A 25,240-nucleotide genomic window follows, 5' to 3' on the forward strand; every position below is an offset into this window, starting at 1 on the left:
TAACATTGCTCATCAAATACAAGACCGGGTGAAAGAAAAAAACCGTGGTCGGTTGTCGAAGGAAGGAAAATAACATGCCAAACACGAGAGAGAAATTCATTAATTGGTCTTGGTCGAGGTTGCGTGATGCGTTTTTCAAACACTTTCTACGAAATTCAACTTGACCGTGATAATACAAAGTGTTATTATACTACTATGTAATAATTCATGAAATTAGAGGTTTGAATTAAAGACACATAAATTATAAAAAGAAATATTTAAAAACTTTGGCTGAACCATTCTACATGTGTTTGCTCAACTTATACATATAGGTTACAAGCCTATAGTAAGCAAAGAATCTCCCAGAAACCATAGCTATTCAAAACTATTTAATTTCATCCAACCATATTATTGCATAAGCCGTGATATTGTGGAATCAAAAGATTCTCATCTCAACCACACCATTTGTTTTTCTTGTTATTCTTTTCCAAAAGAAAAAAAGAAAATATTGTTCGCAAATTATTAACAACCGTTGGCCACATTTACACTAATGGGGTTACGCGACGACACGAATGCGATCACTGAATCTTTCTGTCCGGAATCACGATAATATAAATAAATGAATCTCTATCCCCTTCTCCCTCTCTCTTTCTAATAACAATGGTTTCGCACCTGAAACTGAAACTGTGATATTATTAGTTAACATTTTTCTGTTTTGTACTTACTCCCGAAGATGGAACTGAGCTTGGATTTGAGCTTGGCCTTTGTCCCCGGAAGAACCGTTCGTCAGATTCTTGGCCAGGTTGCTCAGAACGAAGATGGGTCTCAGAGAATGGCCACGCTTGAGGATTTTCTCCAAAAGTTGGAAGATGAGAAGAGAAAGATCGAGTCTTTCAAACGTGAACTTCCTCTTTGCATGCTCCTCGTCAACGATGGTGGGTTTTTTTATAGAATTGTCAAAGTTAACATTTTTTATGTCATTATTGCGCATGTTTTGGTGTATTGATGATTAATATTCTTTGGGGGTCTGCAATCTGCGTGAAGCTATTACTAAATTGAAAGAGGAGATAAACGGAGGTGTGAGAATGCAAGAAGAACCCGTGGTTTTGAAAACCAATTCTGAAGGAAGTGAGACTTTAAACATGGGTAAGGAACGCAGTAACATGAAGAATTGGATGAACTCTGTTCGGCTATGGAACGTTGAATCCAAACCGGTAAATTTTTATTTCAGAAATTATTATATATTTCACATGTTCATGGTCAAATCAATTACCACATGATATATACGATTATGATTTTTTGTTTATAAAGGCATTCATAATATTCAATTACGTGTTGAAGATTGAGATGACTGTGTTATCCTATCCTATGCTATGATAGCTTTTAGACCGTAGTTATCCTATAGCAGTTTCTACAGAATTAAGAACAGAAGTTTAATTATTTTTATTTGGTAACGTACAGAGGACAGAAGAGGACGATCGATGTGTCCCCGACAATCCAAATCAACCACAGAATGAGACCAACAAGAGTAGAGGAGCAGCATTAAATGGAAACAATTGTGTCTTAAAAACAGTGATGAGTGAAGAGAAGGGGGTGTCACAGGTTCCCAGCGTTGGTTTGATGAGACCAGTGTTTGAATTGAATGATAGAAAAGCAGAAAGTAGTAATGAACATGGGTCGTCCTTGATTGCAACAAGATCATTAGAGATAAAGGGTCAAGCACAACCTCAGCAGAATCCGAGGAAACAAAGGCGATGCTGGTCACCAGAACTTCATAGGCGATTTGTCGATGCCCTTCAACAATTAGGGGGACCACAAGGTAGATTAAAGTTAGCATTATTTAAACATAATTAAGAGGGAGTGAATGATTCCTTCTTTTGCAAATTAGGGTGGGCTCACAAATTCTTGACCTTATCTGCATAATCAATGGTGGTTGATTTTATTTTATTTCTCTATTGAATTCAGAATCTTCCATCTGGAATTGAAAAAAGTTAGTCTTATCTCTATAACTGGTTTGCTTACTGTAGTGGCCACTCCAAAGCAGATTAGAGAAGTGATGCAGGTGGTAGGCCTCACAAATGATGAAGTGAAAAGCCATTTGCAGGTGAGTGTTTTATTTAGATTATGTTAATGAGTAAAATTGTTTTTTTGATTGTGAATGACTGATGCAATATTGTGGTTGAATCAGAAGTACAGACTTCATTTTAGAAGACCTCAAGTTTGTTCGGTTGAGGTAGCTAATGGTGGGTTATGCCTTATGGTAAAGGATAATAATAAATCAAAAGGGAACTTATTATCACAATCTGGCTCTCCACAAGGTCCTCTTTTCTTAGGAGGGTCTGGACGCAACAGCATGGACACAGAAGAAGATGAACAATCAGATTGCCACAATTGGAAAGGTGCTCTTCACCACCAACCAGAAGCTGAACTTCTATGACCTTCTAAACCATGAAAATAACAGATCTAACACATACAAGGGACCCAATCCAATCGATGTTCGAATTATGAGACTTGTAGAGTGAGAGAGGCAGAGATTTTACACTGTTTCAGAGTAATTTTATTCAATAAATTTCCTCAGTTTACTACCTTCCAAACTTCCTGCATTAGGTGTAAAATACAAAACGCATACACTTCTATCAACTCAGATTTACCTCTTTCTATTGAATCTTGTCATATTTTACTTGGTCCTGTGTGTGAAATGTCAATTATGAAAAATGAATAAATAGATGGAATTGAAATTCTAATTTAAGAACAGTAATGAATAAAAGAATCTACCTGAATTTCAAGATATTTTGTTACGATTATCACATGTGTAGAAAAGCCATTGGCTGAATCCCAATCCGGTAGTTGGGTGGCTCCGCCTTTATTTGTAGGTTTTCATTGTCGAATTTTACACAAATGTATATTTTTATTTCATATTTTTCACTGTATTTTTTATTATAACATTTATTTATTCTTATTTCTCTTCTGATTATAAAATTTGTCTAAAAAGTGAAGTTACAAATATAATTGAATCCCTTTGAAATATTCTTTAGTATTATTATTATTATTTTCTCACGTGATAGTATAATATAAAACACGTGGTAAAAACTTAAATTAAAAATCATGTGAGAAAAAAATATTTATATTAAAACTGTAAATAATTCAGTATACATAATTTTAAGTAATTTAAAAAATATATATAGTTGTTTGGTTGACAAAAATTCCAGGTGTTGAGACGTGTTTAATTTGTAGATGAGATTGGAGGGGAAGATTATGTCTGTTTGACTTATGATAGAGATTTAACAGTCTGCTTCCGTCGTCGTGTCGTGTATTGCGAGAAAAACGCGTCATTATCGACTCACAAACCTCAAAGTCATATGTAGACACGTGGTTTTCATCACTTGGTTGTAGTTGCGCTTTTTGTCACCACATCAGTTTTAACAGAATAATTTTAAATTTTCATTTAGTGTTGTTTCTATAGATAAATTTTCTTGTTTAGTAAAGAAAACTATATTTTCTTATGAACATAGATATAAAATGACATCAATGTGTACTGTGTACTTGAAATATGTACTTGATGTAATTGGAAAAAAAATCACGTGGTTTAATTAATTATTAAAATATTTTTAGATTTATTCTGTTAAAGTTAAGTTTAAAAAAAATATATTTATGGAAGATTTGAAATTTGAAATATTAGATTTAAGTTTAAGACAATATTATATAATTTATAACTGCTTTTACAAAATCAAATATATTTTGTAAAAATATTTTGCAATTCTTTACTTGCACTTCAAACGTATTTTTAAGTTGAGATGTCTCAAATATTTGTTTTTCCTAGTCAAAAAGTGGAATGTGTATGTAGAAGACACATTGACATCTAAGTTAATCAAATATGTCAAATAACAATAAATGTGATAATAACGAACATATTAATTACTTAGTAAACAATGTTATTTATAGTAAATACTAGGTTTATGGTAAAAGATAATCTATAAAGATAATTACTATGATTAATTTACTTCATAATGATAGTAAAAATGCTTTAACTTTCTTTAATTTTGTCTTTGGTAAAAGATAATTAAGTCGAGATAATCTCGATTAAGATGAAACTAACATGATATCATCCTTTGTAAATTGATGTGATGTGATAACTGGTAGATGGTGATATATTAGGTGACATATCTAAGTGGTTGAAAATGTGCATAAATTATTATGCATGTTAGGGTCAAGATGATCTCGGACCACTATGGTTTTAAGACACCGTTTTATGATTATGTTATTATTATGTGAAAGCCGATTTAGTTTCAGATGCACTATTTTATGTGAAAACGAGATAGTCTTGAATATCCATATTACACTAGCATCCTGTGATCAAAATGATATGAATAAGAACATTCACGAGATGTGATTTTTGCAAAAAGAAATTTTCATATTCTTTTAATACCTCACCATATAAGTATAATTATGTTGAAAGTCATAATCAATTATGTTCAAAAGGATAATCAATTTTAGTCTTTTTTTTATCACTTTTTCTTAAATTTTTTGTTGAAAAGTATAATCATCTCGTGGTAAATGCTCTCATGCACAAGAACATAAATTTCAAATTGTACACAGAAATAAAAGGGTAGAATACTAATAATGTATTTCATATTTCTTCACCTTTCTCTTTCACACGTCTCGTCACTTTTTTCTTTTTAATTCTTTTATGTAAGAACAAAAGGTGCGGTTGAACAAAACTAAGAGGGAAAAATTGATTCCAAGTTTACAGATTTGATTTTTAAAACTTTTTTGGATTTTCAAAAAATAATTTTAATAAATTTTAATATTTAATTTCAGCCTGGATTGCAAATATCATTATGTTATAACTTTTTCAGTTTGTAGAAAAAGATTAACTTGCAAAGCAATACCGAAATAAAAAGAATAAGAAATAGGAAAAGTGACACAAAAATTTTATTACAGTTGAAATCAACAAAATTATTATATCTAATGGTTAATTATCTCAAAAAGAATGATTACAAATTATTATCTTATAAATGATATTACAACCACAAATACAAAATGAAATATGTAAAATCACACTTAAGATAATAAACAAATACACACCTGCTTTACAAAACCTATAAAGAATGTTACAACAGATCTCTTAAGACCACAAAAGATAACAAACCACAAGAAATGAAAAACATCTATCTTGAAAGCACAAGAGACAAAAAAAATACCTTTATTAACATATCACAAGAAATGAAAAACACTGTTGGAAGTCCCACATCGACTAGAGATAAGGTCAATTTATAATATATAAGTGGGGTGCAGACCTCACCTTACAAACTAGTTTAGTGGGGTTGAGTTAGGCCTAAAACCTACTTCTAACATGGTATCAGAGTCAGGTTAGAGCCTATCCTAATGATTTGTTGGGCATTGTTCTACCCGCTATTAGGTCGTTATCGGACCACCCATTAATATAAGTGGAGTGCAGACTTATTGAGAATAATTTCTAAATTGAACTATTTTTATATTTTGAAACTCGGTGTTATGCCAATTTATATAAAAAATGTGTTTTGGTCCATTTCAGAAAATTCTCGTTTCATAAAACATTTAGGATATTTGATTATATTATTTATAATAATCAATTATTTCAAAGATAATATGAAAACTGAGTTAAATTAGGACTCAATTCAGAAAAAAATGTTTTTAATTAGATATTAAAAGTGTTAATCAATTATCAAAGTAAAAAAACATTTTTATGAGAAGTTCAAAAGTCTTCAAGGTGATAATGATGTTTTTGTACAACAAAAGTTGTCCCCTTACCATTCAACCTTTTTCTTACTTTAGAAACTTAAAAATTTCATTCAGAAGACTTTAAAAGAATTTTCATAAGTCTTCAATAAGATTTTTGGTTACAAGCTATTTTTATGATTCCATCTTTTTCTTGATAAACTATCATCATAAAAAATTTCTTTTCTTTTTTATTTAAACTAAGATATTCTTCTTCTTAAATCAACTTTTTACTAAAACCCCTATATCCAAGTGTAAAGAGTGGATGACCTTTCTATTCCCTGTTCTTTTTCCATAGTACATATGTGGATCCAAACCCGATGTGAAAGACTCTTACCCTTCTTTTCAATCACCGTAACTTCCTTGTTTTCTTTTTTTCACACATGATTAATGATGCATTTTCCATCAATGTTCATCACTATTTCAATCTCTAAATCACATTACCATATTTACTATACCTAAAGACTCCTTCCCCTACAAGTTTGATAAGTTCCTAATGTAGCATGACTTTTAAAAACCTTTCTCTATACATAGCTTCAACTCTCTAAGCAAAGCATAAAATTTTGCATGTGTTGTCAATATAACTTTCATCTTACAAATCAATTTTTTAAGGTTGGGTTAGACTTAAATTTTACTTTTTTAAAAAAAAAAATTTCAAATTAGATAATAAAAATTACAAATGTAGGAAGTTGAGATTTGATATTTAGACTCTTTCTTTGCGTACATGTAAGGAGAACCATATTCATTTTACCATTAATTTTATTTGATATTTTCTTTTTATGCTTTTCTTATTAGATGGAGAGTAAGTGATTTTGGTTCCTTGTATTTTTTGACCCTTAGTAACAAAAGATGGTTTGTGGCGAGTAAGAGAATAAGATGCTTCACTAAGAGAGGAGATGAGAACAAGGTGTTTCACTAGGAGAGGAGATGAGAACAAGGTGCTTCATTGGAAGAGGAGATGAGAAAGATGCTTTACAATGGAGAAGGAGGAGACCAACAATGGAGAAAATAGAGTGTGTATTTTTGCAGTTGCAATAAAAACTACAATGGTACAATAATGCAATAGAGAAGTAACTTTCTTAAAAATTTAACTATAGATAAAAGAGTAGACTTCAATTATTTTATATTCTAAGTCTATAGTTGTGTGAATAATTTAGAAAATGTCATTCCACTTTAAAATACTTTATTTTTTCTTGAAATTGAAGCTTACTAAAGCAAACTTAAATCGTATTTTTACACTAGTGTGCCAAATGACACTCTTTCCATATAGATAGCTAAATGTTAGCTAGATCTTCGAATTCATATGCATATCTAAAGCTTCCTTTCATTAATCAATTATATGCAAATATGGAAGTGCATACACAATTTGTATGGCATTCTATATATTCTCTACAACTTCGTATTGTGCTAGCCTAGTACACAAGTCTTCACATGCCAACTTCCTCTAGCAAGTCATTATTGTAAACAAGTCTTTCAACAACGATTTAAAAGGAATTTTAAAAATGGTTTTATCTCTTTGTCGATAAAGAGATTGTTATAAGTTATATAATTCAACAATGGTTTCACCGAAGTTGTTAAAAGAGGTTATGAAGACAACTTTATCCACAACCGTCGTAACTTCATTTAATAACAATGTGATGGTGTGATGTCTTCGTCATGAAACAATAGTAATAACGGTGGCAGGAAGGCAGGAGCAAGGCGCAACGATGGTAGACGTGGTGGTAGGAGCGGCGGCAAGCACAAATTGGCGGTGGCAAGCGTGACGGGTGGTAGTAGGTGCATTGACAAAGCAATAGGGTTATAGCAAGGAGAACACAAACGGTGAGCATGACTATCAATGGAGACGACAACAGCGAGCTTAGAATTATAGCCTCAATCCTTTTCAATTTTCCACCATTCCACATTAAAGAAACATTTGTTTTAGGAAGTGAGAGAATAACGAGACTAATTAGGTTTTCAGGAAATTCAAGCATCCAGAGCGTTTTCTTAAGAAAAATCTAGTCTACTTTGAATTCCCCTATTCTTACTTTTCTATTTCTCCTGTAAACGGAACTGCTTTGCCATGGCCTAATAATATTACCAACAAACTGTCTCAAATGATTATGCATTCAATAGACCGATAGTTTCAAATATCATCAAACATTCATGTCGCAATATTCCAATACACTTTGAAGAAGAACTATCAAATTAATGTTAAAAATATATTATAATGACAAAATAGACACCATTACTAATTATCTCTGTCTACTTCTTCTTCTTGGATCAATAACAACTAAAGGATAAAAAAGGAAGGATGTAGCAGATTGAATAAAAACCTAAAATCCAGCCGAAACGACATAATGGCTTGGTGGAGGATAGGTATGAATTTTGTTCAAGAAGGAGGAGCAATAGTCTTACCCTTAGCGTCAGCTTGAGATGGCAGGCGGCGTGAGGAAGAAGATTCCCAAGCCGGAAAAGGATCCCATGAAGAAAGATCAAAATCATCAGCGGGGGCAGAGAGAGGAGCCATAAGGTTCACCGTCTTCGCATGCGGATCGGAGGAACACTGCTCAATCATCTTTAGCACAACATCTGGGCCCACGTATTGGGCCAGTTCCCTTTTCGCTTTCTCCAGCTTCTCTTTCAGGATTCCCAGAGTCTCCTCCTGCTCCCATATCAACCCCACGCATCCGTGCACCGGGTCTCTCACACGCGCCTCCGCTTGGTACGCCAGCGCCCTCGCCACCCACTTCCGCAAATCCGGCGACGTCGACTTCAAAATGTTACTCACGTTGCCCCCGCCAAACACATGGTGCACGTACGCGAACCGCTGAATGCTCTCAGCCGGGAAATGCGACGCCATCACGCACTCCGATCCGCACCTCCGCCGTTGGTACTTGCATGCGGCGCACGGGGTCATTCCTTCTACTTCTTCTACAACAGCGCTGCTCTAGGAAGAAATAAACAAATCTCATATAAAATTATTAATTTACATTCATATATTTATTTTAGAAAAAGTAAATTATAAATTAAATGTATTTTAAAAACTTTATATTATTATAACTTGTGAATTTATTCCTCTTTTAAAAAGAAGTGAAGCTAGCAAATGTCATAAAATAATCGATAACAGCAAAGAGATGAAAAAAAAGAAAAATGTAAAATAAAGAGAGAACTTACAGTGGTTTGAAATGGAGGCTAGAGCAAGAGGAAGAGGATTTTCACAACTTCTTCGTTGTGTTCTTATAGAGTAATTCTCATGTGATGTATAGACTGTCAGTTTTGTCATGATTAGAATATACAAATATTGAATGTTCAGAACACGCATATGGAATTAAATAAGCAATTAATATTCAAAAGCTTTAAATAAATATTTATTGCATTATTCAATTTAATAATTTTCATTAATTTTATGTGTTGAGTTTTTTAAACAGTCCATTAATTATAATTCATCTTATACATTACTTTTAAAATAAAAATTATAAGTTCAACGTCTCAATAAAGGTAATAAGCTACAACGAATGAATGCTTACATAATTTATATATTTAAATCAAATTCCACACAACATTTCTCCATAATTTGGAACCTATTAATAAATTATTTATTTAATGTACATGCAAGTATTTGTAATTAAATTTTTAAAGGAAGGAAATAAGATTTAATTAAGTCTTAAATAAATTTTGAATGCTTCTTTTATTTGATAACTGGTTATTAAAAATAAATTTAGTTTATGTAATATTTCTTGTTATCATATATATCAAGTTTTGAATATGTAATCTTACGGTACTAATTCATTTATATTTTTGAAAAGAATATTAAATATTGGAAAACTATAAAATTTAAATATTATAAACTAATTCATTGAAATTGTTATGCATCTTCTTTTTTTTCCCCTTCAATCTACTATTAGAAAAAAAATACATTGTTTAAGGATAAAAGTATGATTGAGTTTCGAATTTTAGTTTTAAGAATAAAAGTGTGATTGAGTTTTGAATTTTAAAATGAATATTTCATATCAACAACTACTTCCTATATTCATTACCAAATCAAACTAATAATATTCTATCTTGATTGTTTTGTTATTTATAAAGAAAGTAGATATTTCATTTTGTTTTGGGTAAACTAATATTTATTTTATACATAATTAAAATAATAAATATACAAAGGGATTTTAATATTTGCAAACTTGTTACGGTATATATTCTTATTTCATTCTTTCTTAAACGAATATCAATGAAGTAATTTCAAGTTTTTTAAATAGTGCATAGGAGACGAAGATAATAGAATGAATAAGATGAAGCTAAGGTGAATAAACGAATTGGATGAACATCATAAAAGCTTAGCTGATAAAAAAAAATAATCATAGCCTTAATTGAAAGCTATATAAATTCAGAGTTACAATTTTGTTTTAGAAAAAAAAAAAATAGATGGATAATATATACTATTGCTTCTAAAAGGGAGAAAAGAAATGAGCTTTCGAATATCTTTAAAATCTTATTTTTATTTTATTTTTTAAATGGACACTTTAAAACCTTCGTGTAGAAAAAAATTATACAAATTACACTATGAATCTTTCACATACGCATTAGACACATCTGAATCCTCCAGCTATATGAGTTAAAAACATTAACAATTTTTTTACAATTAATAATTTGTGATTGATCCATTTCAAATATACAAACATATAACCTGTTATAAAAAAATTATTAAAAAATGTTAAAATATCGTTGTGAAAAACAAAAACAGCAGAAGATGGTCAAACAGAGTCTCATTCATTTCAATACAGAAACTAAAAGCCACTGAAATTTGTGAAACAGTTACATAATTAATTCAACATTATTAACCTTGAACTAGATTATTATTATTGTTATAAATGACTCATGAGCGTATAAAAGAATGGATAATGATATTTACGTAATATTTTTTTGACAATATTTGAACATTAATTATATGTGATTGGTCAAAAATCATTTCATAATCATATTTATAATTATTATTATTGATTGTGAAATAATTTTTATCAATCACAAATTGACACGTAATTAATGTTTAAATGTTGTCAAAAAAATATTGTCTAAATATCATTATCTTAAAAGAATTTAACATAAATTTTTATTGAACACACAAAAGGAGCGTACGTTGAGAGTCAAATCTATGGATGCTACAGAAGCAGACAAAACCTGTGGAACCGACATGTGTTTTTGCATTTTATTTCATCTTTCGGTTGGCAAGCCATTTTCTTAGACTCTCTTTGATACAACTCAAAGCATATAGTAATTTGATTAGGTGAAGGAGGACTCACCATTGACGCTGAAATATTGAAAAAAATTAAACTGAAATTTCAGTTACCTCTCCTCTTTTATCATATTGTAAATGAAAAACCTTCATTGAAATGTTCACAGTGCTTGGTAACACATTTGATTTCTTTTTTGGGGTAGAATGTTTGATATCTTATGTTTATTTTTTATCTGTCATAAATTCTTTACAAAAATTTGTTTCTTTTTATTATTGAAGTTTAAGATAGACTTAACTATGTTTTGCCAATTCTGCAATAACTTTAATTTTTAAAAGTTATTTATTTTTTATGAAAAGGTCTATATTTGATTTTTTTTTGCCACTAAAAATTATTATTATAGAGGAAAGTTAATGAATTAACTATATTAAGACGAACCAGTTAGTCATATATAGAGAGGACAGTGATATAGTATTAAATAAGGTAAATTTTTCTTACTACTCTCATCTCATCCCTTCTTGCAATGCACTTTATAAATAATAATTTATTTAAATTAATACACAGGATAGATAAATAACATAATCGTATACACTTTTGATAAAATCAAGAGCATTTATTATATATATTCCTTAATATTTTTTTAGCTCTCAATTAATAGACAGATCTCTCTCAACAATATTCATTATCTATATATTTTATATAGAGTTGATCTAGCTTGTATTTTATTTTTTATATATTTTTTTGTTAATGAAATTTGGTATAGTATCTTTAAATGAACTTCTCCTAAAGTTAAGAAAAAATAATAATGAAATATCTTCACAAACTAAAATTAAGTTATACGTAAATTAAAAATAAAAAATTATATCAATTACATAAGAGAATTTCTCTATATTAGTTCATTTATAAATTGCTGATAACTTGTGAAAAACTTCAATCTTTCCTTTTCTTCACAAGCATACCTACATTCATTGAGTGGAAACATCTATCAAGACCATTAAAAGGATGCCTAGCCTCTCAGAGAACATTCAATCCAATACCAGTGTTTTCTAAATATATTTTAACTTATTATGGCTTATGTTATGAGTTTTAAGTACGACTCTCACTTCAAAAAATCCAACAAGTTACAATAACTTCTTAACTATAATAACAAACAATATATTAAAAATGGTATAGCTTTGGTAGCATTCTTCTTGGCGTGGAAGGAAGGGGAAGCCAAAGAAAACGTGAAAATAAAGAAAAATTAGGATTAAAACTTGGAAAGAAACAAGAAAATTGAAAACGATGTGATTAAGATGATTATATGTAATAATGTATTGCGATACAAAGAGACAAGCATTAAAAAGGGAGTAGATATGAGAGTTGCCATAGTACAAGAAATCTAAGGATTTTTTATGAAGTTAATTATTTTAGCAAACATAAAAGAGAGGGAGGGAGAGAAAGAAATTTGTTAATGAAAACTGGTACTAACACATTTAAATTTGTGTTCATTCTGAGGTGAGAGATATGTAAACCCAAAATCTAAGGAGAAAACCAAATAAATACCTTGTTTGAACAGCGTTGAACTTTAAGAAAGTGGGAAATGGACGCCATAACTACTTGATTGAAAAATCAAGCACATTCTTTGTATCCTCACTTTCACACTGTTGCTGCTGATGGGGCTGTCCCTGCTGTGGCGAGAGGAGCAACTGTGACTCAATGAGATGTTGTTCCCCTAGCTGCTGCATTTGGTAAGCGCCAACATTACCAAAATTTCCAAGAGCCAAAGGAGACAACAATTCTCCTTGGGCCCCAAATCCACCATTACTAGGTTCAAAACCACCCAACACTTTCTGCTCGTAGTTTCTAAACATCTGTTGCTGCTCCCTAGTTGCAAGAGCTATCTGCTGAGCTTCTTGAAAATCCTGCTGTTGAGGATCGCGAACCACCGTCTGGCCACCGCCATGGCCAACCAAAATCTGCTGCGGCGCCATGTTGTTGCCAACATGATTGAACAGAGGTTGATGCGAAGGAGGCACGACAATATCAGCTGATGGCACCATCCCAGGATTGGCCAAGAGAATCTGCATAGTCTGAGGACTCACATAAGTGGACAATTCCTTCTTCGCGCTCTGAAGCTCCATCTGGATTTGGCGGAGCCGTTGCTGTAGTAACGAAATTACTCCCACACAGCCATACACGGGGTCATGCAATCGCGTCTCCGCCTCATACGCCAGCGACTTAACGGCGTCGTCGCGCTGCGCCACGCTGAGCTCGTTCAGCAGCTTCGACACGTTGCTGGCGCCGAACACGCGGTGCACGCACTCGAACCGTTGCGGGTTGTCCGGCGGAAAGTACGGCGCGAACACGCACTCTTGCGTGCACTTCCGGCGCAGAAGCTTGCACGCGGCGCACGGCGAATTCAGCGACGACATCTTCCCTAACCTCCCTTCCTAAATTCACCGTCTATTAGTGTTTCTGAGTCCTAATAAAAGAACCATGGAAGAAAACACTGAAAAACTTTATTGATCAACTCAACTCGAAAGATCAAGATTACAAATGTATATATGCAAAAGAAATAGAGAAACCGAAAAGAAACTGCTTTAACAGAAACGATTTTATACATATACAAATATCTCCTAATACCGTCACCTGAATAAACCACGTCAATTCATGATTATGATCGTTCGTTTGATAATGGTAATAAGGACAATAATTTCTGAGATTGTTATTAATTACACTCAAAATAGGAGTCATTAACGATTATTCATTTCTTCATAATTGATTTGTGAAAGGAATAGAGAAGATCAAAAGCAAACGGTTACCCTATAACAAGATTAGGTTATTAAAAAGATAGCGTGCTGGCAGTTAAATTGATGAACACCATAATATAAACGACGATGAATTGAGGATTGATAGGTTTTTCATTTCAGATTCAAGAAATTATTAAAATAATCAGGTGATGAAAATAAAATATGATGACATTTGGTATTCAAAATTTTTCTTGATGAACGAAAAAGGCGATGGAGAAAGGAGAATAGAACTTACGGAGGTGGGAAATGGAGACTCGGGCGTAGAAAGCAAATGAAAAAAGGAGGAATGTGAAGAAGATGAAAGAGGAAGAAATGATTGTAGTTTCTTTAATTTTCAGCGCTACTGCCACAAGCAACCCTTCTTCGACGATCCTATATCATTCCTCGTCTCCTCGTTTTGTTGTTTATATATATAACATACTTTCTTCACAAGATTTCCCTCTCTCCTTATAGGGTACGTAACTATTTTCACAACTTTTCACTATTAATTATTAATTAATTTGTTGTAGATTAGAACGGAAAGGATTTATTAACTTAGACAAAATATAAACAGAATTTTCTGGTCCTTAAATAATATCTATTAATTTCTCCCTGTCAAAAAAATCAATTATACTCTCTCTCGCATTGTGAGTGAAACCGTTCAATGATATGCTATTTAATCGACTAAATTCATTATATAATCGATTAAGTCATCAACTATTGATTATATAATGTAAATAATCTATTGAGGAAATGTTTTAGGCGTTGAAATTATTACTTAATCGATTCAAACTTTTGGTAATTTATTGAATTTTTTTTAACATTTCATCACTCTACAAACCTCTTAACCAATTTTAAAAACTAATTACTCATTTTTCTTTGGATCCTATATATACCTCTATAGAAACTCGAATGATCCAAGGACTCAACGAAAACCAAATTATCAAACTTTTTTTTTTTTCAAGTCATGAAAACTTTTTACTTCCGATTGGGTTTAGGTGGCAATGTACATTCTACCCTCGATTTGAGGATACAATTCAGAATTTCTAAACCTTAACACCATAAGAAAAATTAGGTATGGTAAATGGTTAAAATTCGTCGAAAACTAAAAAAGTTTGTCAAAAATGATATTTTTTAGACAAATTTTTGATGGATCAAAATTAATTGATAATAATATAGTCGATAACATTTATTGACGAAATTTCATATTTTTTATAAATTTTTTTAAAAAATATTATGATTTGGTTTATCTTTTTTTTTTCTTTTTCTTTTCTTCTTTCTTTTAAGGTTCTATATATTTGGTAATGAATAACTTTATTTGATAGTGAACTATTTGGGTACTTTTTATCCTTTTTCTTCAAACACAACCTTACCTTACAAAAAAGACATTAAACTAGATGCTTTTCATTAATGGGAACTAGGAGGAAAACTCAATTGTGCGAGAGAGTATTCTTACCTCTTCTCACCTCTTGACAACGAATCAACACCAAGAGTGCATCCTCCACCATGGCAAAAACAGTCGCACCATTGCAAACTAGATCAACCTTTAGTATCCAAAAATGTGAGTTCCTCACGATCCATACAAATGATGCCAAAAAACTAGTCACAGCAACACCTAAACGTTGCCATCACCAAAGCAAAAGAGAGAAATACCTTTTCAACACTGTCACAAACCACCATTGGCATTGTCGAGAACCACCGCGACTCGTTTACCAATGCACCATCACAACATGTTGCACCCGAGCCACTGTTGCAAATCCGACACTTAAGCCATCGTCACAGATCCAACGCTGTGATTTGTGACACCTCACCATGGAAGAATTTTATCTATAAATTTTAATATTTATAATTACTTACATATTTTGTTGACAAAAAATTCGTTGATAAATGAATTATGTATTATTAACGAATTTATCGATGAAAAAGTTCATCAGTAAATAAAATATGTATTATGGACAAAAATGTTCGTCGGTAACCAATCTGTTAGTGAAATCCATTGATCATTAAAATTTCAAAAATCGTCAAAATTTTAAATTTATCGATAAATTTATTTTCATCAATAAAATTTCATCAATAATTTCAAAAAATTTTGTAGTGTAAAAAGACAAAAAAGTGAATACACAAAAACATATTCTTACCAAATTGAAATGCTTCCACTTGTTTTATGAAGGTGTTTTTCAAGGATTTAGTTTCGGTCAATATATTATTAGTATTACTTAAATTAAATTAACTCGATGTGAGTATTTTTTTCATAGGACTAACAAACACTTATTTATAATATAACTATGGTGTTTTCTTTTAAGTTTCTACACATAAGATTAATTTAATCTAAAAGTTACTTATTTTGTGACTTAGTCTTACCTAAACAAAAAAAAAAGTTAAATATCTTTTTGACTTTAAATTTTAATTAAGATTTTAGGTTGTCCGATTAACAAAACTATCTTTTTTTGTTTGTTTTTTTTTTATTTTAATAACATTGAACACTGCAAAAAAATTCTTAAATTATCAACATAATTTTATCAATGGATTTATATTTGTCGTAAATTTGAATTATCAACAAATTTTATTGATAGGTTTTGAAATTTTAATTATTGATGGATTTTTTTCGTCAATAAATATGTCGATAATTTATATTTTATATATTGACATATTTTTTTATCATTAAATATGTCGATAAGTCATATTTTATTTACCGACAAAAAATCAATTGGTAAATCTGTTGATAAAAAAAAAATTCTACCTAAAGGTGCATAAGTGAAAGAAAGTTTCACATTCGCAGAGATCTCTCGTGGTGGTCTACGTTGGAGGTGCCCAACTTTTGTTTCTTCCATATGACAAGGCACAGTGGTTCGTCTTGTGAAGGAGATCTTGTGATGTTGCTCGCGATTAGGGTTCAACATGGAGGACAATGATGGCTTGAAGGTGACGAAAATCATAGTGGTGGTGCAAGGACGAACTCGCGATATGCGGTGGTTCTGGTTGGAGATGCAATGAAGGAGATGCAGGTGCGATGTTGGGTGATTTCTTTTTTCCAATATTGTTGGTGTAGTGGTCAGTGCAGAGGAGGCCATGATTGTGGTGGCTCATAGTTTTGCGATGGTTATGGGAGTTGCTGGAACGAACAATGGCGGAAAAAAATAGGTCAACACGAGATAAGGTTTCTTTGCAGGTTCGCTAGCGCTGTGATGGTGTGCTTCACTACAAAATAAAATGAAACCCTAAAAGAAAAAAAAAAAGAGGAGAAAGAAGGAAGAAGACAAACCATATCGCGAACCGGCAGACCTTATCGATGTATTTTTTTGTCAAAAATTACCAATGGATTTTTCTGTATTTATCGACAATATTTTTTGTCCATAATTACCAACAATTATTTTTTGTATTTATTGATGGATTTTTCAATGATTTTTTTCGTCAATAATTATCGACGAATTTAAGATTCGGTTGATAAATATTATCGATTGTATTATTACTAACAAATTTTGATCGTCGGTCATTTGTAAAAGAAATCATTATCGGCAAATTTTTTATGTTTCCAATTCATTTTAATTGTCGATAATATTTTTTTTGATAGAAAAAAAAATAAAGACAATAAAGATGAAATATGAATTAAGATGGTGAATAAAGGAATAATATGTATGAAAACAACAACAAATGAGATACATTATATGTGTAGGATTTGGTCATTTCTAAATTTTGATCGATTATTTGAAATACTTTTCTACTAACTCTTGACTCTACATAGAATTTTGGTTTTTTTAATAACTTTTTTCTATTTCTTGATGTACTTAAGAAATAGTTTTGAATTAAACAATAATAATTGGAAATGTTTTGCACCATTTTAAAGTTTGAGATGTTAATAGTAATACTATTGTAATAAATTTGCATCCAAATATTAATGTATTTGTTGTTCTAGGTAGATCTTTTGCTTAGCAATGTTTCGTTTGCATTTGAGTTTCAAGTATAAGAATATGAAACATTCACACAATTAATCCTATTCTTTCCCATTTTGAAAGAAAAAATGTACTACTCAATGATACACTACAAAATAACTATTATTTAGTGAAGATTTATTTTTTATTTCGTAGATATTTTTACTCTCTAGAAATTAATTTTTGAGAATTTTGAAACTTTCATAATTAACGTTGTAGCTATATAAAATATATAAAATGACTAAAAGTTTTCAAGAGAATATTTTTTTTAAGTATTTTTTTGTTATAAGATTCACTTGGAGCTTGAACCAAAAGATTTCAAACAATTTTATCTCATTTTAAGAAAATATAAATATGTTCCTCTTTTATTTACTATATTAATGCAAATGTTTTTCGAATTAAGAAACTAAAATTAGTTCAACCATAATTCTTTTATGTAAATTTAAAAATAGAATATCGTTTCACCACATTTAAAAATGTTTGGCTTTTGAAAAAAAAAATGCTTACATCAGTAAAATATATACCTGCCCATCTAGAATTATTTTCTCATACCTACTTTAAGATATTTTACCTAAATAAACCCATTTCTACTTTAATTATTAAATTAAATTCAATTGAAAATTCAATAACAGTATTACTAAGTTTATTTTCCTTCTTTGTTTTTCAATTTTATTAAAAATTTAAAAAAAAGGATGATGATATTTCATATTGAGAATTTAGTTACCAGAAATTACATTCTATACGTGAATAATTAATCGGTCCAGTTTTAGATTTAAAGTAGAAATGTATTTATTTGGACAAATTTAAATTAAAATGAGTTTATTTCTCAATATCTTAGAGATGTTAAAATAAGTTGAAATTCATAAAATTGTTTGACTCATCACAAATTTAAGATAGATTGACTTAAAAAAATTAAATATGGATTAGATTAAATTTGACTCACTTACAGATTTAATAACGGATTTGAGTCAAGTTAAAAATAAATTAATACGAAATCTACCAACAATAAATTTATATTATTTTTTATAAGTTTTTATATTATAATTATTTATTATTTTTAATTATATAAGTTAACATTCTGATTTTTTAAAAATAATCTATTGTTAGTAAAAAGTATTTGATAATTTAGATATTTAATTTCTTTATTTTTTAATTTGTTAGTTCGTGACATTTTAATTTTTAATTACTATTTTTATAGTAATATTAAATGAAGATTATAATATAAAAAGAAAAAGAATATAGTCAATTTATTATGAGTGTTCTACAATAAATATAAAATAAGTTGAAAAATAAAACATTTTTACAATAGTTTTTACAAGTAAGTATGTTGACTCTTTTCTAAATGAATATAATAAGTTATCAATTGAGATGATTCACTTTGACATCTTTATTTTTCTTATGTACAAAAATAAAATTAAAGATTCTCACTTTCTTAATATATAACTTTTTAATTTACAATATAAAAATTATTTTTTGTATGAAAATAAACCTCCATATTATGCCATTTAAAAAAAATTTAACTTACAGATTACATATCAAAATATGTTTACATAAAAAAAATAACAACAATATGTTTACATAAAAAAAAAATACGTTTGCATAACAAATATGTCTAGAAGACTGATTGGATAACAAGGGGATATAGACTACAATGGTTGGTAATTTGGTCTTTTGACAATTCCAATAGGGTGCATGTGAAAAGTATGGAGTGCAGAAAGAAATTATCATCCCTATTGAAAAAGTCCAAATAGACCCGAAACCCAAAACCCCTGTACGCTAAACCCCATTACGAGTCGTAGGGAGGGAGGGACACAGACAAAACAATCATGGCGCAATGGTGGCGCTCCGCCGCCGGCAACTACCGAACTATGGCAGCGAGCCGCTGTTCGTCGTCTGATTTCCGGTGCAGCCATTACCATACGATCCAAGCCATCCCAAGGGAGTGCACAGGCAGCAAAGTCTCAGCGAGAGACCGAGTGCAAGGTCGAATACCCGCCGTCCTTTTCTTCCAGAACCTTCTGGAGAAAAATCCCGACAATCGATCGGAATCGAAGAAGTACTTGCTAACCGTCGAGAAGAAGCAGATTAAGGCCATTCTTGACTCCGTCGACGCTCCTACCTTCTGCTCCACCCGCTTCCCGCTCCAGATCCGTGCAGGATCCGGGTCCTCTCATTTGGTCGAATCGGGAACCGTTTTACCTATCAAGGTTTTCTTCTTTCTTATTTTCTCTTATGATATTTATATTTGGTTTGAGTTTTGAGTTGCAGTTTTTGGTTATGTAGATTCATAGGGACGAAGAGAGTGGGAAGATTCTGAATTTGGTGTTTGTTTGGGCTGAGGACGGAATGAAATTGAAAGTGGATGTGCCTGTTATTTTCAAAGGGGAAGATGTTTGTCCTGGTATTCAGAAAGGTAACTCTTTTTTATTTTATTGCTGTAGAACTCGTAGTTTATGCATTTAGTAGATGGTCTTTTGGTTCATGAGTGATGAAATGTGCAATACATGACGAAATGGCCCTTGTGTGGAGCTCTCTAAGCTGAAATAATCGATAATCAATACTAATAATCTTTTGTATGCATAATTTGGAGATTGCTTAGCAGAGAGACTGTGGCTTTACCGTACTGTTTAGTTTTTTAGTTTAATTTTCATCTGAGTACAATTTTTTTTATAATTTGATCTGATTAGAAGTTATTTTATGTGTGACTTTTGAAGTAGTTATTACAAAAACCATCAATCTTAGTATACATGGTAACGGATGATTGGATGATAGAGCATCCTTTACACTGTCCCTGTATTTGAATTAAGCTAATTTTCCTTTCCTCAATAATTAAGGTAGAAAATATTGCCAAACATTAAACTGGATGTGATTGTGAATTTATATTGATACAACAACAAATTATTATCCTACTAGGTGATGTTGGCTACATGCGTGGTGGGTCATTTAATTTCATTTGTCACGGTTAAAATCCAAACCTTCTGGAATATTATTTAGCTTAAGCCTCCCTTGACAAATTTCTCCAATGTCTGTTTTGTCTTCCTCTCCCTTTTGTCTGCCTAAAATCATGTAATCTACTCTTATGATTGTTGCCCCTTTTTTGTAAATTCCAAACCACAACTGATTCTTTTGTTATTATTTCCTTACTCGGTGCTTCACCAACTTTTTTTTTGTATAAATTATTTTGTATTCTGGTCACAGATCAATCTTAGTGTTCTCAATTTTGTTACTCTCACCGTTCTCTAATGTCGTCCTTTAAAGCCTATCAATTGCTATAGTGTGGCACACTTGAATGCTTAGTCATATGGTAAAACTTACCTTTGAGTCGATAAGTACTTTATGATCAGAAATAACCCTTGATGTCTTTCTTTATTTGTCATTCCACCTGTTTCCTATGTGTATCGTCCTCATTAATTTTTTTCATCCTTTTTTCATATGTTTAGTCATATTTCTCATCTCTTACTAGAAATTGCAAAGTTTATATTTTGTTAAATTCCTACTTAATTGAAAAGCTTTTATTTCAAAGTTTGCCTCCAAAATTAAAGCTTAATGTTAATTTTTACCTTTGATTCCTTGATGATTATACCATTTGGAAAATACACGGGGATAATCTTTTGTATGTCCATGATAAACACACTCTGGACCAGATTAAACAAAGAGAACACTCGGATATCTTTTGGATTATCCTCACAAGCATTTCAAATGCTAGCCTCTAGGAATTAACCTCCCATGCTGTGAAAACTCGAGAGAGTTGAATAAAAGAATATCAGTAGAAAATGCATTCTTTTACTTTACTGTCATCGATCAATTACAAGTAGCATTGTATAGATGACAAAGCATAGCTCACACCATCTGATACAGAGAGCTAATAACTACTAACTAACTAACTGTAAAACTAACAGAGGAAAATAATGCTAAGCAATATGTCTGTTAACACAAGCATTTCAAAGGACTTTGTGGCTTGCTTGCTTCCAACTGTTCGATTATTTTAATGTAATATTGGCTCATATAATATATAGAATAAATTTAATGTATAGTATTCTAATGTGATGATTATTATATTATAAATGTATTAAAGTTATGGGAATTATTTTAGAGTCATTAAAATCAATTTTCTCTCTTCATTAAGGATATTATGGTACTTTAATAAATATTTCAGGAGGACACCTAGGAGTTTCCTTACAGTTCTTCTGTGAATGGAAGAAAAGGTTACTGAACAATAAAAGGCAAGTAACTTGAAAAAACATCCTATGAGACACATTTTATATCATCAAGAAAGTCGTCAAAGGAAGTAGGAAACTTTTACATTAGAAACTTTTACATTAAAGTTATTCTATAAATTACATGAGCCAATATTAGATTAAAATAATTTAACACCAAGTAAAAAATGGGGGCGAAAGACATAACTGGTTTGACATTGCTTAATTATTCTAACATCTATAACCAATGGTGATAGTTTGTTATAACTTTTTATAATATATGAAATGTTTCTTGTCTGGGACTATCCTGTTGATAGACTCATTGCTTGTAGTCTCTTGCAGTTACAGGGAATATATATATATATATATATATATATATATATATATATATATATATATATATATATATATATATATATTATTGCTTGTTCGTTTTGGGAATTTCTTTCTTTGCGAACATTGTAGTTGAAGATCATTCTTCATTTTCGACATTTGTGGTTAAAATACAGGAATCAGCCCTCCTAAGAAGTATGTGTATGTTTAAGTATTTTTTTTTTGTTCTCATGCTCTCCTGTTTTGCCTGTGTTGGACGGAGAAAAATAAAAGCCCAGAGGTTACGTGATTGCTATTGCACTGTTTGACCTGCATTTACTGTTTCTTCTTTGAATGGTCAATATTTCCTGAAAAATAATTTCACTTTAGAAAACAAGGAACAAACTGGAGGAAGAATAGGTGACTATAACTTGTTATTAATTACATTACATCTCTTTGTGAAGTATATATTGAAGATCAGTGTTCAGCTTTCAATAGTCGATGACTTTTGCGCGTTATGCCCTGGGAAGACTGCTGTTATGTTTGGTCAATTGACTTACATCCATGTTTTGTTAAATACGCCGCTGTCTTACTTCTGACATGAACTTTCTTAATTCAGGCCAAATGCTCTGTATATCATTATTTTTGGATGGTGGCAAGGGGCGGTTGCCAATTTTGTCCAATTTAATATCAGTACGAATTGTTGTGGTTCTAATGTCATAATGCTAACATGGTTGACACTTTTATGCTATTACAGGAGGAATTTTGAACAAAATCAGACCTAGTCTAAAATATCTTGGCCCATCTGAGCACATTCCTTCAAAAGTTGTTGTGGATGTGAGCAATCTAGATATTGAAGATAGAATATTCATGCGTGACATTGAGGTCCATCCATCCTTGAAACTTCTCAGTAAGAATGAAAACATGCCCATATGTAAAGTAGTTCCAACAAGCTTAGGAAACCGAGAACCTATGGTGGAGTGATCACTGAGGATGAGTACAAGCACATTTGGAAAAATGGAGAAGACGTGATATTTCCAAATAAGCAGAGCTAACATATCAGTTTGGTGATGTTTTCTAGGATTAAGGAGTACAAGCACCAGATATTAGAATTATTTGACGAAACTGACGTTTCAATATAGTGACTGTTTATTTCTAATGGATTGTTGGTTTCCTGCTCGTAAGAGTTTGATATTGAAGTTCTTGAACATGACCAGGGATTTGGTAATTTAAGCACGCATCTATATGCACCGTTTGCAAGTGGCATGTCTCTGTGAATGGTATATTGGAAGCACAAGTATAGATTCCCTGAATTTCTCTTATTATTAATAAATGTGTTAATAATCTCAGAAGATAATATTCGGTCTGCATGAGAATTGGTCTCTTGGCTTTCTGTTGTTTGGGAATTCAACTTTCTTTTTCTTGACTTATTATAACTTTCGTTTAGACTTTCCTTTTCACTTATAGTATGCAGTTGAAATTCTTCCGGTCAGTATGCAGCTGATGTCAAACTAGTCTTAGATAGGAACCAACAAAATAAATTTGACAAAGTCTTTGAAGATAGGTTCAGTTTGTGAAAGAAAGAGAAAAGAACAACAATTAAATAGAAAGTAAGTAGGTAATTGTTACGAGGTTATAAATTATTATTATTTTTTAACTTTTTTAAGTAGTTTGTAGATTTTATATTTGCAGATGAAAATTATCACTTACAATAATCAACTATTATCATTATTCCTCTACTTTTTTTTATTATTATTTCTATTTTTGTTTCTAACTATTCCATTTTAGAGAATATTTATTCTTAACAGTATGACCAAAACACAAACTGTTCATTGGAATAATATTTTTTAAGAAAAATCGAAGAAAAGAAAGCTAAAACTTTTCTTCTTTGGTTGTGTGAAAAAAAAATTATATATATACAATGTCAAATAAAAAAAGTTTAATGTCTAAATAGGTTTCTATTTTAATCAAGAATTTCAAATAGATCATTTCTTTTTTCGATGTCTCAATTGACTCTTTATTTTTGTAAAATGGAATCAAATTCAAATTAGTTTTTTATTGAAAATGTGAGTGAATTGTATTTTTTTAATTTTTGAATTAAAAAATGAAGTATACTATGTATATTTCGTTTTTTAATTCAAAAATTAAAAAAATACAATTCAGTCACGTTTTAATGTCACGTAATAAAAAACTACACTGTCAGCATATCCTTCTTAACGGCATCATCTCAATTTGACAAAAAGGCAATTGAGACGTCGAAAAATAAAGAGACCTATTTGAAATTCTGGGCGAAAATAGGGACCTTATTGAGACATTAAACCATCAAAAAATTAAATAGATAAAAATGTTCTTTTTCTTGTATTAAAAATTTCTTGTCTTTTTCATATAATGCAATTTTGTGGACTCAGTTCTACTCTTCCCTTTTTAATTCATATACCAAACGTTGAAAATGCTCTTTTCCCTCTTTCATCTGTCTGACCCTGTTCCTTTTACAATATTCTTTATAAAATGGAAATATTTTTCAATATATCTTGATTGTGATCTATGATAAAGATTATTATCTATTACTATTAAAACCATATTTTTTTAACAGTGCCCTTTTCAATTTATGTTCCACTGTTTGATTATTTTCCCTGAATGAATCGAAATACGGAAAAGGCAGAAGCATGAAAAGATGGAGTTAAGGTTCGTGAAATTGAGGATAGAAGAAGGGTATTGGTCAAGTTGGGTGCCTTTGACCAATTCAGATCACTACTTCAACCATTCCTCTGCTTTCTCCTGCTTCAATTATCAAAATCTTTCAATAACTTTTGTGGAATGTTGTTCTTGTAGCAATCATGATTTTTTTTTTTTTTACCATTTTGGTTTACGTGGTGCCCCAATAATGCTTAAAAGCAATGCATTTTAACTTTTAGTCAACAATTAAAGCAGAGTTCTCTAATTCAAATCTGCATAGATAAATTTATTAAAAAAAAAACCTTCGATAAACTTAGGAAACAGATACTTGAACTTATAATCAAATAATCACTTAAAATTAATTAAAATACTTAACTAACAACATATAAACATAGTTGTGTGACATGTAATTG

At 30.8% G+C, this 25,240-nt stretch overlaps 4 protein-coding genes across 9 annotated transcripts; 2 read left to right on the forward strand and 2 right to left on the reverse strand.

Moving 5' to 3' along the window:
• The first annotated feature begins 390 nt into the window (after window positions 1-390).
• On the forward strand, window positions 391-2,662 carry LOC106766958 (transcription factor HHO5). 2 transcript variants are annotated; one of them, XM_014651760.2, is made up of 5 exons: window positions 391-914; window positions 1,024-1,193; window positions 1,441-1,798; window positions 2,007-2,083; window positions 2,171-2,662. In XM_014651760.2, exons 1-5 carry the CDS (start codon window positions 713-715, stop codon window positions 2,414-2,416), a joined length of 1,053 nt encoding a protein of 350 aa, XP_014507246.1. In that variant the 5' UTR covers window positions 391-712; the 3' UTR covers window positions 2,417-2,662. The 2 variants fall into 2 exon arrangements, with proteins under 2 accessions (XP_014507246.1, XP_014507245.1); XM_014651759.2 differs by having other exon boundaries at window positions 396-914; window positions 2,168-2,662.
• A 5,214-nt stretch (window positions 2,663-7,876) lies between these two features.
• On the reverse strand, window positions 7,877-8,906 carry LOC106766248 (LOB domain-containing protein 25-like). The gene is made up of 2 exons (XM_014650992.2): window positions 8,893-8,906; window positions 7,877-8,665 (listed from the first exon to the last, which is right to left on the reverse strand). Exon 2 carries the CDS (start codon window positions 8,633-8,635, stop codon window positions 8,108-8,110), a length of 528 nt encoding a protein of 175 aa, XP_014506478.2. The 5' UTR covers window positions 8,636-8,665; window positions 8,893-8,906; the 3' UTR covers window positions 7,877-8,107.
• A 2,942-nt stretch (window positions 8,907-11,848) lies between these two features.
• LOC106767584 (LOB domain-containing protein 4) lies at window positions 11,849-14,136 on the reverse strand. 5 transcript variants are annotated; one of them, XR_001376170.2, is made up of 3 exons: window positions 13,971-14,136; window positions 12,489-13,407; window positions 11,849-11,905 (listed from the first exon to the last, which is right to left on the reverse strand). XR_001376170.2 is itself a non-coding variant. In XM_014652508.2 (2 exons), the coding sequence occupies exon 2, from the start codon at window positions 13,355-13,357 to the stop codon at window positions 12,539-12,541; it is 819 nt and encodes a 272-aa protein (XP_014507994.1). In that variant the 5' UTR covers window positions 13,358-13,375; window positions 13,971-14,136; the 3' UTR covers window positions 12,209-12,538. The 5 variants fall into 5 exon arrangements, 4 of the variants coding, with proteins under 4 accessions (XP_014507994.1, XP_022640206.1, XP_014507993.1 ...); XM_014652508.2 differs by lacking the exon at window positions 11,849-11,905 and having other exon boundaries at window positions 12,209-13,375; XM_022784485.1 differs by lacking the exon at window positions 11,849-11,905 and having other exon boundaries at window positions 12,209-13,400.
• A 5,268-nt stretch (window positions 14,137-19,404) lies between these two features.
• Window positions 19,405-23,464, forward strand: LOC106766892 (50S ribosomal protein L25). The gene is made up of 3 exons (XM_014651672.2): window positions 19,405-19,850; window positions 19,927-20,056; window positions 22,909-23,464. The coding sequence occupies exons 1-3, from the start codon at window positions 19,470-19,472 to the stop codon at window positions 23,133-23,135; spliced, it is 738 nt and encodes a 245-aa protein (XP_014507158.1). The 5' UTR covers window positions 19,405-19,469; the 3' UTR covers window positions 23,136-23,464.
• Window positions 23,465-25,240: the final 1,776 nt, after the last annotated feature.

This window comes from Vigna radiata, chromosome 7 (genome assembly GCF_000741045.1).
Source record: "Vigna radiata var. radiata cultivar VC1973A chromosome 7, Vradiata_ver6, whole genome shotgun sequence".
NCBI classification, from domain to species: domain Eukaryota; kingdom Viridiplantae; phylum Streptophyta; class Magnoliopsida; order Fabales; family Fabaceae; genus Vigna; species Vigna radiata.

Coding starts and splice junctions, on each gene's coding strand:
- LOC106766958 (XM_014651759.2), top strand. CDS start 713: ATGGAACTGAGCTTGGATTTGAGCTTGGCCTTTGTCCCCGGAAGAACC. Junction 915..1,023: donor CATGCTCCTCGTCAACGATG/GTGGGTTTTTTT, acceptor ATCTGCGTGAAG/CTATTACTAAATTGAAAGAG. Junction 1,194..1,440: donor GGAACGTTGAATCCAAACCG/GTAAATTTTTAT, acceptor GGTAACGTACAG/AGGACAGAAGAGGACGATCG.
- LOC106766248 (XM_014650992.2), bottom strand. CDS start 8,635: ATGACCCCGTGCGCCGCATGCAAGTACCAACGGCGGAGGTGCGGATCG.
- LOC106767584 (XM_014652508.2), bottom strand. CDS start 13,357: ATGTCGTCGCTGAATTCGCCGTGCGCCGCGTGCAAGCTTCTGCGCCGG.
- LOC106766892 (XM_014651672.2), top strand. CDS start 19,470: ATGGCGCAATGGTGGCGCTCCGCCGCCGGCAACTACCGAACTATGGCA. Junction 19,851..19,926: donor GAACCGTTTTACCTATCAAG/GTTTTCTTCTTT, acceptor TTGGTTATGTAG/ATTCATAGGGACGAAGAGAG. Junction 20,057..22,908: donor TTGTCCTGGTATTCAGAAAG/GTAACTCTTTTT, acceptor ATGCTATTACAG/GAGGAATTTTGAACAAAATC.